The 14,209-nt window shown below is 62.2% G+C and overlaps 1 protein-coding gene across 1 annotated transcript; it reads right to left on the reverse strand.

Moving 5' to 3' along the window:
- Positions 1-977: 977 nt before the first annotated feature.
- On the reverse strand, positions 978-7,909 carry CFP (complement factor properdin; the record flags this gene model as incomplete). The annotated part of the gene is made up of 6 exons (XM_054015089.1): positions 7,640-7,909; positions 7,381-7,525; positions 5,766-5,929; positions 4,440-4,610; positions 1,367-1,564; positions 978-1,150 (listed from the first exon to the last, which is right to left on the reverse strand). Coding segments are annotated over exons 1-6 (915 nt in total), but the record flags the coding sequence as incomplete, so codon positions are not given.
- Between the last annotated feature and the right edge of the window lie 6,300 nt (positions 7,910-14,209).

Genomic DNA, 14,209 nt, shown 5'->3' on the forward strand with positions numbered 1-14,209 from the left:
TCATCCATCCACCCACCCACCCATTGACCCATCCATCCATCAACCTACCGATTGACCCATCCATCCATCCATCCATCCATCAACCCACCCATTGACCCATCCATTCATCCACCCATTGACCCACTCCTCCATCCACCCATTGAGCTATCCATCCATCTACCCACACACAAACCTGACCACCCATCATCCATCCATCCACTGACTCACCCATCCATCCATCCATCCATCCACCCACCCATTGACCCATCCATCCATCCACCCATTTACCCATCCATTCATCCACCCATTAACCCACTCATCCATCCACCCATTGAGCTATCCATCCATCTACCCACACACAAACCAGCCCACCCGTCATCAATCCATCCACTGACTCACCCAAACATCCACCCTACCATCCATCCACAGATGCACCCAACCATTGATCCATTCATCCATCGACCCACCATTGACCCATCATCCATCCAACCACCCATCCATCCATCTACCCACACACAAATCTGCCCACCCATCATCCATCCATGTATTGACCCAGACAAACATCCATCCATTGACCTAGCCATCAATCCACCCACCCATTGCCATCTGTCCATTGACCCAACCAACCATTGATCCATTCATCCACCCACCCACCCATTGACCTATTCATTCATCCATTCACCACTCCATCCATTAATTCATCCATTTCTACTTCCATCCATCCCAATTACGCACCCCTACATTCACGCATCCATCATTTTACTGCACGTTCATCTCTCCCCCTCCATCCATCCATGTTTTCCATTCCTCCCTCCATCTCTCTGTGCATCCCATCACTTTTCTACCCCTTCATTCTCTTCCTGATCCATCCATTCTTCTTTTCCTCTATACTTCCATTCCTCCACCCCTTGTCCCACCCCTCCACCTGCCCTCCCCTCCAGGGACAGAGGGTGTCCACTTCCCCCTCCAATGCTCTTTGTCTGTCCCTGCCCCCTTACCTGGGCAGGGTATTTTGGTGTTGCAGAAATGTGACCGGGTATGAGGCCAAGACAGGCCTTACCACTATGCCGTGGAGCTGGGTTGTTACAAAGACGCTTCTGCGTTACCCGGCCCAGACCACAGGTCACCGAGCAGGGGCTGGATGTCTCCCAGTTGTTCCAGCCACCGTCCACTAGGCAGGGTGCAGGGTCAGAGAGAAAGAAACACAGGTCAGCATGAGAAACCTCCCCCGAGGGTTGGGAGAATGCCCAGGGCGGGGACTGGCTGGCTTGGGGGGGTGGGGAATGGGGCAGGGGCCTGTCCCCTCTGGGGGGCGCCAGCTCCCATCTGGCCCCAGGGCAGGGGACTGGCTGGCTCGAGGAGAGGGGGGCAGGAGGGTCTTTCTCACCTGGGCAGAAGGGCAGCCCGGGGCACGACTGGTCCTCACTGGCGGATCCAATGCAGGGGAGTCCGGGAGGGATGACGGATGGCGGGGGGTTGTTGCAAACCCGCCAGCGACGCTGCTGGGGCTTCAGCCTCACGTCCTCAGGAGAGCATGTGGCAGAACAAGGACCCCATTGCCCCCAACTGCCCCAGTTACCATGAGCTACAGAGAGGGAGAGATCAGGTGTCAGTATTGGGAGAAGCCATTCACCCCCACCTGCCCACCTATCCCCCATCCAGTGACCCAGCCATAGCCCACCCGCCCATCCCCCCACACCATCCTTCCCACCCATCTGTTGCGGAGTGTGGGGGAGTTAGGGCCCTGCACCCCTCTTCCCGAGATTCACTGCGACTCTCAACCAGCCAGTAAAGCAGAAGGTTTATTTAAGGACAGGAACACAGTCTCAAGCAGAGCATGTAGGTACGACCAGACCCCCTCAATTAGGTCCCTCTGGGAGGTTCAGGGAGCTTAGACCCCAGCTTGGGGTTCCCTGCGTTGCACCACCCAGCCCCAACTCAAACTAAACTCCCAGCTCCTCCCGCTGCTCCTCTCCTTTGTCCAGTCTCCCGGGCAGAAGGTGTTAATTCTCCCCACCCCCGTTCCTGGCTCAGGTTACAGCTCAGGTAGCTTCCTTCAAGGGAAGTCCCACATCCCCACTGCAACCCCCCTGCAACATTCCCAGGTCAAATCTGCCCTGCTCCCTGCTCCGTCACACCATCCCCCATTCAACTACCCAACCATCCCTTTCCATCCATCCCCCACCCAAGCACCCCCCCACCCATCCATCTCTGCTCCCCCATCCACCCAACCATTCATCTATCCCTGCCCACCCATCCCTCCATTCAACTACCCAACCACCCCTTCCCACCCATCCCCCCACAACCATCTTTTCCCACCCATCCCCCATTCAACTACTCATCCCTTCCCACCCATCCCCCATACAACTACCCAACCATCCCTTCCCACCCCTCCCCCTACAACCATCTCTTCCCACCTATCCTCCCATTCAACTACCCAACCATCCCTTCCCATCCATCCCCCCACCCAAGCACCCCCCCACCCATCCATCTCTGCTCCCCCATCCACCCAACCATTCATCTATCCCTGCCCACCCATCCCCCCCATCCAACTTACCATCCATCCACCACCCGCATCCATCCACTGGACCATCTCTACCCAGCCGTCCACTCAGTCACTCCCCACCCAGCTATAGGTCTATTCTGACCAAGGCCACGAAACAATGAACGAAGCCTGAATTCCTAACAGCCTTGTAAATATGTAGTTAGTAGATAAGGGAACAGCAGGCAGATGGCGAACGTGTGACCAGAGATTGGCTCCCAGGAACTAAGGAGCCGATCACAGAGTGTGTGAGCAGATGTAGAACAGAGAGCGCGGGCGGCGTCTGTGTGAGGACGTGTTTAGCAGCTGGTGAACGTGTTTGTATTTTGGGTGCATGGTTCACCCTGGAACCACCCCCTGCACCTGTGAGCCTCAGTCACGCAGCGTCGGGCCCCTGGGTGCCAGGAGAGAAACCTCCGTGATGAGCTTGACGTCGAGTTGAGTTCTTGGGAACCGAGTGGATAAGGTCCCAACATCATCCACCCAACCATCCCTGTCCGCTCACCCACCCATCCAGGTGTCCACCCACCCTTAGGCCCATCCATCCATCTATCCATCCATCCCTGCCCCCACAATTCCCCCCCATCCAGCTGTCTATCCACCCACCCTTACCCTAACCCATCCCTCCACCCAACTACCCATCCATCCACCCACCCAACCACCTATTCCTATCCATCCGTCCAGCCACCCGACCAGCCATCCCCCTCCCCACCTCAACCCGCCCCTTAATCCTTCTGTCCAAGCACCCAACAATCCATCCTCCCCACCCACCCATCCCTTACCACCCACCCATGTATGCACCCACCCAACCCCATCCACCTATCCACTAATCCTTCCACCCAACAACCCATTCCCCATCCATCCATCCGACCACCCAACCATCCATCCCTGCCCCCACCGCCACATCCAACCATCCACCTACCCAGCCATCCATCCTGTCCCCCACCCATCCCCCTACCCACCCAACCAGATACTCCAGGATGAATGCAGTATAAAAACATCTATGGAATAGAATTAGATCATAGACGTGTCGGGCTGGAAGGGACCTCGGAAGGTCACCAAATCCAACCCCCTGAGCAGAGGCAGGACTAAGTCAATCTAATCTATCCCTGATGGGTTTGTCCAACTTCTTCTTAAAACCTTCCAATGACGGGGTCCCACAGCCCCCTTGGAAGCCAATTCTGGAGCTGAGCGACCCTGAGAGTTAGAAAGTTTCTCCCAATATCTAACCTCCATCCCGCTGGCTGCAGCTTCAGCCCTTTACGTCTCGTCCTGCCCTCAGCGGACACGGAGAACAATTGACCGGCGTCCCCTTTAGAACAGCCCGTGAGGTAGCTAAAGACTGTTCTCAGGTCCCCCCTCAGTCTCCTTCTCTCCAGACCAAACGTGCCCCGTTTCTTTTAACCGTCCCTCCTAGGTCGGGTTTTCTAAACCTTCGATCCTTTTGGTAGCTCTGCTCTGGACTCTCTCCAATTTGTTCACAACTTTTCTAATGCAGGAGGCACCCAGAGCCGGACACAGTCCTTCCGCCAGGGCCCCCCAGTGCCAACCCGGTGGGCACCACGACTTCCCGTGTCTCACATGCGACCCCCCCGTTAACACACCCAGAATGAGATTAGCCTTCCCCCCAGCCGCGTCCCGCTGTAGAGTCCTATTCCACTCGGGATCCGCTCGAACCCCCAGATCCTTTTCAGCCGTGCGACCGCCTAGTCCCCACTTTGTAGCTACGCGTTTGATTCCCCCCACCTTCCTCAGCGTCATACGCTGCACGTCTCCTTCTCGGATGTGGCCTGGTTGAGTTCAGAGCCACTCTTCCCCTAGCCGGCTTGGGAGGATGTCAGGTGGGCTGGTGTCAAAAACGAACTACACCCCCTCCCCCCCCGGCCCATCCCCCCCACACACACACACACACACTCACTGGGGCAGATCTTGTTGGTGTCACAGGGCGTTGTGTCTGAGTCGGGGCCAGGGCAGGAGCCCCCGCAGATGGGCGCCGGCTCGGTGCATCTTCGGACGCGCTTCCTCACCCCCTCGGCGCACGTCACGGAGCAGGAGCTCCAGGGGCCCCAGGCCGACCAGCCCCCCATCACTGCAGGGGGTGCGGGGAGGGGGTCAGCGCCGGATTGGGGTGGGGGTGGGGACCTGAGGCAGCTCCCTCCCCATTCCAGAGGTCCCCTCCCCACCTGAGACCACCCATCCACCTGCCCTTCCCATGAGATCCCCTCCCCCTACACACCCCTCCCCAGAGACCCCTCCTGCCCCCCACCCACCCCTCAGAGCCCAGCTCCAATAGGGGGTGACAACCCCTCCCCCTCCCCTGTGACCCCTCGTCCCAGCCCCCATCACTGCCATGGGCCTCTCTGCAGCTCGAGCAGCTGGGAACAGGAAGTTTCCATTTCCAGCTGTGGGGGGGGGAGATCCGGGGGGTGGGGGCGGGGGGGAACCAGCACCCATAGGAGGGAAGTGAAAGTGCTGAATCCGCGCGAGAGAGGGAGAAGCCTGGGGAAATCCCAGCTATGCCAGCCCCAGCCTCTCCCACCAGGGGGTGCTGTGGAGCAGAGAGGGCCACACGCCCTAGGGGGGCGCTGTGGGGTGCACGGCTGGGTGACGTGGGGTGCTGTCTGCATGGGGTGGAGGTCTCCAGCAGGGGGCACTGTGGGGCACAGGGGGCACTGGCCGTGGGGGACGCTGTGGGGCACAGGAGGTCACTAGCCCTGGGGGGGTCGCTGTGGGGCACGGGGGGCACTGGCCGTGGGGGGTGCTGTGGGGCTCTGGCCCTGGGGGGGTCGCTGTGGGGCACAGGGGGCACTGTCCGTGGTGGGAGCTGTGGGGCAATGCAGGAGGGGGGCTCAGTGGGGCACAGGGGGTCACTGGCCCTGGGGGGCGCTGTGGGGCACAGGGGCCACTAGCTGTGGGGGGCGCTGTGGGGCACTGGCCCTGGGAGGCTCTGTGGGGCACAGGGGGCACTAGCCGTGAGGGGCTCTGTGCGGCATGGGGGGCACTGGCCGTGGGGGATGCTGTGGGGCACTGGTCCTGAGGGGCTCTGTGGGGCACAGGAGGTCACTAGCCCTGGGGGAGTCGCTGTGGGGCACAGGGTGTAACTGGCCGTGGGGGGCGCTGTGGGGCACTGGCCATGGGGGGGCGCTGTGGGACGCTGCCGGAGGGGGGCGCTGTTGGGCACAGGGGGGCACTGGCTGTGGGGGGCGCTGTGGGGCGCTGCCGGAGGGGGGCGGGGGGAACTCACCCGGGCAGCAATCCTTCAGGCTGCAGGCTTGTATCTCCCACTTCTTCCGCGGGCCCCCCGAGCACTGGCCCTGCCCAAGACAGGTCTTGCTGCGTCTCTGCACCCCCTCCGCGCAGGACACGGAGCAGGGGCTCCAGGGCGTCCAGTCGCTCCACTCGGCCTGGCTGCGGGGACGGCACAGGGCTCAGGGGGGCTGGGGCGAGGGGTGGACGGGCAGGGCGCCCCGGCGCGGGGCCGGTACCCGTAGTTGGGGTTCTGGCAGCAGTGGGGGGGCTCGGGGGGCACTCACCGGCAGGACTGGCAGGGCGCCCCGGCGCGGGGCCGGTACCCGTAGTTGGGGTTCTGGCAGCAGTGGGGGGGCTCAGGGGGGCACTCACCGGCAGGACTGGCAGGGTGCCCCGGCGCGGGGCCGGTACCCGTAGTTGGGGTTCTGGCAGCAGTGGGGGGGCTCTGGGGGGGCACTCACCGGCAGGACTGGCAGGGCGCCCCGGCGCGGGGCCGGTACCTGTAGTTGGGGTTCTGGCAGCAGTGGGGGGGCTCAGGGGGGCACTCACCGGCAGGACTGGCAGGGCACCCCGGCGCGGGGCCGGTACCCGTAATTGGGGTTCTGGCAGCAGTGGGGGGGCTCAGGGGGGCACTCACCGGCAGGACTGGCAGGGCGCCCCGGCGCGGGGCCGGTACCCGTAATTGGGGTTCTGGCAGCAGTGGGGGGGCTCAGGGGGGGCACTCACCGGCAGGACTGGCAGGGCGCCCCGGCGCGGGGCCGGTACCCGTAGTTGGGGTTCTGGCAGCAGTGGGGGGGCTCAGGGGGGCACTCACCGGCAGGACTGGCAGGGCGCCCCGGCGCGGGGCCGGTACCCGTAATTGGGGTTCTGGCAGCAGTGGGGGAGTTCAGGGGGGGCACTCACCGGCAGGACTGGCAGGGCGCCCCGGCGCGGGGCCGGTACCCGTAATTGGGGTTCTGGCAGCAGTGGGGGGGCTCAGGGGGGCACTCACCGGCAGGACTGGCAGGGCGCCCCGGCGCGGGGCCGGTACCCGTAGTTGGGGTTCTGGCAGCAGTGGGGGAGTTCGGGGGGGGCACTCACCGGCAGGACTGGCAGGGCGCCCCGGCGCGGGGCCGGTACCCGTAATTGGGGTTCTGGCAGCAGTGGGGGGGCTCGGGGGGGCACTCACCGGCAGGACTGGCAGGGCGCCCCGGCGCGGGACCGGTACCCGTAGTTGGGGTTCTGGCAGCAGTGGGGGGGCTCAGGGGGGCACTCACCGGCAGGACTGGCAGGGCGCCCCGGCGCGGGGCCGGTACCCGTAATTGGGGTTCTGGCAGCAGTGGGGGAGTTCAGGTGGGGCACTCACCGGCAGGACTGGCAGGGCGCCCCGGCGCGGGGCCGGTACCCGTAATTGGGGTTCTGGCAGCAGTGGGGGGGCTCAGGGGGGCACTCACCGGCAGGACTGGCAGGGCGCCCCGGCGCGGGGCCGGTACCCGTAGTTGGGGTTCTGGCAGCAGTGGGGGAGTTCGGGGGGGGCACTCACCGGCAGGACTGGCAGGGCGCCCCGGCGCGGGGCCGGTACCCGTAATTGGGGTTCTGGCAGCAGTGGGGGGGCTCGGGGGGGCACTCACCGGCAGGACTGGCAGGGCGCCCCGGCGCGGGGCCGGTACCCGTAGTTGGGGTTCTGGCAGCAGTCCTCCTGGGGCACGTCCTCCCCCAGGAACAACTTGCACTTGCCAGCCCCGAAGTCCTCGTAGCAAAGTCTCTCCTGGGCATCTGCGGGGGGGAGACGGGGGTGAGACCAGCCGGAGGGACAGACAGACAGACTTGGGGGGGCCCATTCGGCTCAGACACACAAACCCCCCCCCCCCCCCCCCCCCGCCCCAGTACCTGCAGATGGGCCCAGGGCCCAGCACAGGGCCAGCAAGAGGCCAGAGGTCACGGCCCCCTCCATGGGGCTGGCGCGGACGGACGGACGGACGGACGGACTGATGGCGGCTGCACAGAAGCTCGACAGAGAGCGACTGAGCCGCGGGGGTGGGGCGGGGGGAGGAAATTCCCATCAGCCACTCCTCCCCCCCCCCCGCAGGACTTCCCCCTGGCATTTGCTCTGCAAGGGGGAGGGGAACAGCGGGTTTGGGGGGGACCCTGAGCCTCCCCAGCCCTGGGCCATCTCCTTCCAGCTCCCTGGGGGGCACTGCGGGGGGGACCCCCATCCCCCCCACCCCACGGCCGAGAGCCCCTCCCCTCAGCCAACCGGGACCTTGGACTTTTGGTCCCTGGCTCTGGCCTCCGCGAGGGGCCGGCCGGGCCTGGGTGCCCAGCGGGGGAGTGTGTGTGGGGGGTGTCCTCCGCCCCCAGCCACCTCCACACGGGGAGGTCTCGGAGATCACCAGCAATGGGGGGGGCCTAACCCCCCCCCACCTTGTAACTTGGGGGGGAGATTTGGTGCTGCCCCACTGTGGCTCGGAGCGCACAGAAAGTTCCCCCCATCTGCCTCCCCCCCACCGTGCAGAGCGCCCCCATCTACCTCCCCCCACCATGCAGAGCGCCCCCATCTGCCTCTCTCCCAGCATGCAGGGCCCCCCATCTGCCTCCCCCCCGCCATGCAGAGCGCCCCCATCTACATCCCCCCACACCGTGCAGAGCCCCCCCCATCTGCCTCTCCCCCACCATGCAGGGCCCCCCCATCTGCCTTCCCCCTGGTGTGCAGGGCCCCCCCATCTTCCCCCCCAAATTTGTAACTGCCGGGCACTCCGGCTTCCCCCCTGCAGTCCATCGACCCCCCAAGGAGCGAAACCCACCCCCGTTATCAGTTCACCGTGACCCCCACCCCCCCGCTGGGACTGGCCCCAAGGGCAAACCAAACAACCGGCGCACGGACTAGAAGAAACCAGAGGGGCCCAGGCGAGAGCAGGCAGGGGACCCACCGCGGACGTAACGTCCCAAAGCCCCAACCTCCGGCTTCGCCCGGCTCAGTGCCTGGGGCTCAGAGAGGCGGCCCCCGCGCCCCTCAGCGAGAGAGGGCCTGGCTAGCCCCGCGGCTCGCCTGGCACCAGCAGGGCCCGGCGCTAGGCTGGGTGGTGCTGGGTGCTCCGTGCAACAATCAGCCCCACCTGGCAACGTGGGGAGAGGCCACAGCTCCCCCCCCACCCATGGGGGCCGGCAAGCGCCGAGCCCCCTTTGCGCCCATGAGAGACCGGGTGCGACGGGTGGGTATGTCCATCACCAGTGTCTGCCACCCCCTGTTCTCCCCTTGGGGTGTCTGGACCCTGATTGTCATGCGGGGAGCCCAGGGCTGGGCTGGCAAGGGCTGCGGGTCGGGAGTGAGGGGTACCAGCAGGGCTGGGGGGGCAGGGCAGGCCTGGGCTAGCAGGGGTTGTGGGTCGGGAGTGAGGGGCAGCGGCAGAACGGGGGTGGGGGCAGGGCTGGGCTGGCAGGGGCTGCGGGTCGGGAGTGAGGGGCACCAGCAGGACTGGGCGGTGCCCCTCCGATGCCCCCCCCCATCTCCAGGAGGCCATTGGGCCAATGCGGGACGGGGTCCCCCAGGGAAGGGGGCGGACAGGGAAGCTGTTTCGGAGATGAGCGCCGCCTGGTCGGTGGGGCAGGCGAGAAGGAACCAGAACCGGGGCAGGGAGGGGGGCCGCATAGCTGCACCCTAGACCTCAGCCTCGAAACCTGCCGGCCAAGGGCACGGCGGGGACAGGGCGGCATGTGAGCGGGGAACAAGGAAGGACCCGGCTTCCAGGGAAACCAAACCCCTTGTGTCAGCAGCCGAGGAGCCAAGCGCCTGAGCAGAGCAAACAAGGAAGCGGGCGGAGGGCCAAGCCCAAGAGACGGGAGCTTAATCCAGCTCCACCAGGCCTATTTATGGCCAACCACTTCCCCGCCTCGGGCATCGTCCCGGGGAGCAGCGACGTCATCTGCACCCAGCACCCCAGGGTGACCAGACAGCAAGTGTGAAAAATCAGGACGGGGGTGGGGGTAATAGGAGCCTATATAAGAAAAAGCCCCAAAAACCGGGACTGTCCCTATAAAATCGGGACATCTGGTCACCCTACAGCACCCGGACGGCGCCGGGTGGCCCCCGAGCCGCATGGGGGGGGAAGAAGAGACACTTTTTTTACTCCTCGCACGCAGGCCTGGTCGAGGGCGCCCTGCGAGGCGACTGGTCCCCGCGAGATCGGGGACCCCTGCACCAGCCGAGGGGGGCGATGCCCCGGGAAAGTCACCGCAACGGAGCGAGGCGCGGTCAGCCACCGAGGCGGTGGCGGGGACGTGATTGGTGGAACGTAGGCACCGCGGGGAAGTGATTGGTGGAACGTAGGCACCGGGGAGACGTGATTGGTGGAACATACGCACTGCGGGGACGTGATTGGTGGAACGGAGGCGCCTCAGGGTGACGTGATTGGTGGAACATAGGCGCCACGGGACGTGGTTGGTGGAATGTAGGCGCAGGGGGGACGTGGTTGGTGGAAGATAGGTCCCGTGGGGACGTGATTGGTGGAAGGTAGGTCCCTTGGGGACGTGTTTGGTGGAACGTAGGCACCGCAGGGACGTGATTGGTGGAACGTAGGCGCCGCAGGGACATGATTGGTGGAAGGTAGGCGCCGGGGAGACGTGATTGGTGGAAGATAGGTCCTGTGGGGACGTGTTTGGTGGAACGTAGGCGCCGGGGGGACGTGATTGGTGGAATGTAGGTGCCGGGGGGACGTGATTGGTGGAACATAGGCGCCGGGGGCACGTGATTGGTGGAACGTAGGCGCCGGGGGGATGTGACTGGTGGAACATAGGTATCATGGTTGTTGTGTTTATAAGAAGCACCCGGAATCTTTTTAAAAGGGAGAGGAAACACCCCACGGTTCTTGAGAGTACAATTTAAGCACGGAAATCAGCATATGCTTCTATTCACACACACACACCCCGCACACCCCACACCCACACACAGACACACCCACCCTGCACACCCACCCACACACACAGCCACACGCCCACACCCACACACACCTCACACCCACCCACTCCGCACACACACACACACACACCCCGCACACCCCACACCCACACACAGACACACACACCCCCACACACCCCAAAAGGTTTTGCAGCTGGATCTTAAGGTTCCCAGTCCTTAGTGCCGCTCAGTCAGTCCCAGTGAGAGCTGAAACCGCACATGAGGGTGGGGAGCCGGGCCTCCGCCAGTCCCCTGGCAACAAGACAAACGTCCAAACACCATCGCTGTGGGGACAGTGGATTCGTGCTATTCTGGGTGGCTCCGCCGCTGGTACCGGCTTTTCCTGATTTTCTGAAAGCCCAACAGCCCCTGTTTCTACCCCTTTGGGGGTGGTGGATTACTGCTTCAGATATCCCTTCCTGTTACAAATACCCTTGCTGATTGCAGGCAGAACAGAGACATTAACCCCATACTTCCCTGTGTGGCAATTATCTCACTTCTCAGTTATTAAATTCACAGGGTGGCATGCCTCAGTTTCCCTTCTTATACAGCAGACCGAGTTTGTAATGTTTTCTCTGCTGTATTCACCGGTAATAGCTGAGAAGCGTTATTACCCTCTGACCTTAAAGGCGTTTTCCCCCAAATCATACACACTAGGCATTGTTACAGGGGTGCTTATTAACATGAAATGTAGCCCGGTGTTTAATATTAACATCAGCTCTATTCCAAGTCTCTTGTTATGCCATGTCTTTTAGTTAGACCATCTGGTTTTGAGGTCAGTGTGTTCGTTGTTCTTTTGAAATCTTTGCACGGGCTTTAATTGAATTATATCCTGGGGGGTTGGGTGAATTAAAAGATGGGGTGTCAGGCATGTAACCTGTCTTCAGATTTCAGCCCTGCAGACACACACACAAAAGTATCGATTTTTTTATTTAACCCGTCTTAGATTTGACTCCTTTTCCCACCTTCCTTTAGAGGGTCATAATTTGAGCCTTTGGCTTTCAGGTCGTTTGTTTGCTGACCAGGTCTGTTCATTATCTGTTTCTGGGCCGTTCTCTCCTTCCTTCCTTCCTCACTTAGGTAATTTGCATCCACACAGACACTTTCTGGCCTGCTGTTGGGGCCAAAGCCCTCAGCAGAGCTCAGAGACTCGGCCTTAAATGGGACATGAGCAACTTCCACCCGAGTTCGAGTTCAACTCCTGCTTCCAAAACACCCAGCGAGCTGAAAACGAAAACCCAACCGATGGTGGCTCCCTTTGGAGTCGCATGTTTGGTTCGCATTTCTTGTACCCCTTCTCCAATATACACTGCACACGGCCTGGGGAAAAGGCACATTCCTGCCGTAGTTTAACTTCTCATAGACTCAGAGAATATCAGGGCTGGAAGGGACCTCAGGAGGTATCTAGTCCAACCCCCTGCTCAAAGCAGGACCAACCCCAACTAAATCATCCCAGCCAGGGCTTTGTCAAGCTGGGCCTCAAAAACCTCTGAGGAAGGAGACTCCACCACCTCCCTAGGGAACCCATTCCAGTGCTTCACCACCCTCCTAGGGAAATAGTGTTTCCTAATATCCAACCTGGACCTCCCCCACTGCAACTTGAGACCATTACTCCTTGTTCTGTCATCTGCCACCACTGAGAACAGCCGAGCTCCATCCTCTTTGGAGCCCCCCTTCAGGTAGTTGAAGGCTGCTATCAAATCCCCCCTCATTCTTCTCTTCTGGAGACTAAACAATCCCAGTTCCCTCAGCCTCTCCTCGTAAGTCATGTGCTCCAGCCCCCTAATCATTTTTGTTGCCCTTCGTTGGACTCTTTCCAATTTATCCACATCCTTCTTGTAGTGTGGGGCCCAAAACTGGACACAGTACTCCAGATGAGGCCTCACCAACGTCAAATAGAGGGGAACGATCACGTCCCTCGATCTGCTGGCAATGCCCCTACTTATACAGCCCAATATGCCATTAGCCTTCTTGGCAACAAGGGCACACTATTGACTCATATCCAGCTTCTCGTCCACTGTGACCCCCAGGTCCTTTTCTGCAGAACTGCTGCCTAGCCACTCGGTCCCTAGTTGGAGCAGTGCATTATATTCGTCTGTAACATTATATTAGCCAGATCCATTTTTACATCCAGGGTAACTGTTTCTTTTGTGCTCATGGCCCCACCTCTGGCTCAGGGTTTCTAACACTGCTTTTTGTGTGTGCCCCATTTGCAGACATTCCTTTGGGAAAGGGCCCGTTTTCCCTCCAGAAGGGCTGCAAAGACACCAAGACGTCTCTTTCAATGACACTTTTCCTATTGAACGTTTTCACAAAGTTCAACGGCTTAATTCCCTCCCGCCACTGCCGAGGTCCCGGCTCACTCGCGTTCCTTCCATCGCTGGCTTAGCTCCCAAAACGACCCCTCCGTCCGCGCACGTTTCACCATTCCCAGGATTGTCCCAGGGATCTGAATTCTGACTCCTTCCCTTACTCCAGCGAGTTTTCCAATTGCTGTGTCTGTCGCCTGCCGGCTGGTCTGGGCCCAATCCTGCTTTCCTCGAACCGCCCCTTCCCACGGGCACAGGCTCCGTCCCACTAACCATTTAGCAAGTGGGCGAGGGGGGCTCCTCAACTAGTCCCCACCCCTCCTGGACTTTCCCCTCTGGGGGGCCAGGCCCCAGCAGACCCCTGGCCCGAGCCTGGTCCGTTTGCAGGCGCATCGGGACCATGCCAGACGCGGCCACTCGAGGGCGCCCCTGACCACAAAACAGACACGGGCCAGAAACCCAAAACCGAGGGGAAGCTCAGAGGGGAAGGAGCGAGGGGCACGGAGGGGGGGAGCCCAGGGCTGGGCTAGGAGGGGGCTGCGGGACGGGAGTGAGGGGCACCGGCAGGGCTGGGGGGAGCCCAGGGCTGGGCTAGCAGGGGGCTGCGGGTCGGGAGTGAGGGGCACCGGCAGGGCTGGGGGGAGCCCAGGGCTGGGCTAGGAGGGGGCTGCGGGTCGGGAGTGAGGGGCACCGGCAGGGCTGGGCTAGCAGGGGCTGCGGGACGGGAGTGAGGGGCACCGGCAGAGTTAACTCCCTGCAGCCGCTGTCCTGGAGAGAAAAGTGGGGAGTGAATCCCTGGAAGTCATCCGGCAGCGTCACCCCTGTGACTCCTACAGCCGCCCCGCTATGGGGCGATGGGACAGAATGAACCCAGGAGTCCGGGCTGCCAGCCCCCTGCTCTAACCCACCAGAACCCGCTCCCCTCCCAGAGCCGGGGAGAGAACCCAGGAGTCCTGGTTCCCAGCCCCCCCCCCCCCGCTCTAGCCACCAGCCCCCACTCCCCTCCCAGAGCCGGGGAGAGAACCCAGGAGTCCTGGCTCCCAGACCCCCCTGCTCTAACCACCAGACCCCACTCCCCTCCCAGAGCCGGGGAGAGAACCCAGGAGTCCTGGCTCCCAGACACCCCTGCTCTAACCACCAGACCCCACTCCCCTCCCAGAGCCGGGGAGAGAACCCAGGAGTCCTGGCTCCCAGCCC

The sequence above is a fragment of the Malaclemys terrapin genome (genome assembly GCF_027887155.1).
Source record: "Malaclemys terrapin pileata isolate rMalTer1 chromosome 20 unlocalized genomic scaffold, rMalTer1.hap1 SUPER_20_unloc_6, whole genome shotgun sequence".
Lineage (NCBI taxonomy): Eukaryota > Metazoa > Chordata > Testudines > Emydidae > Malaclemys > Malaclemys terrapin.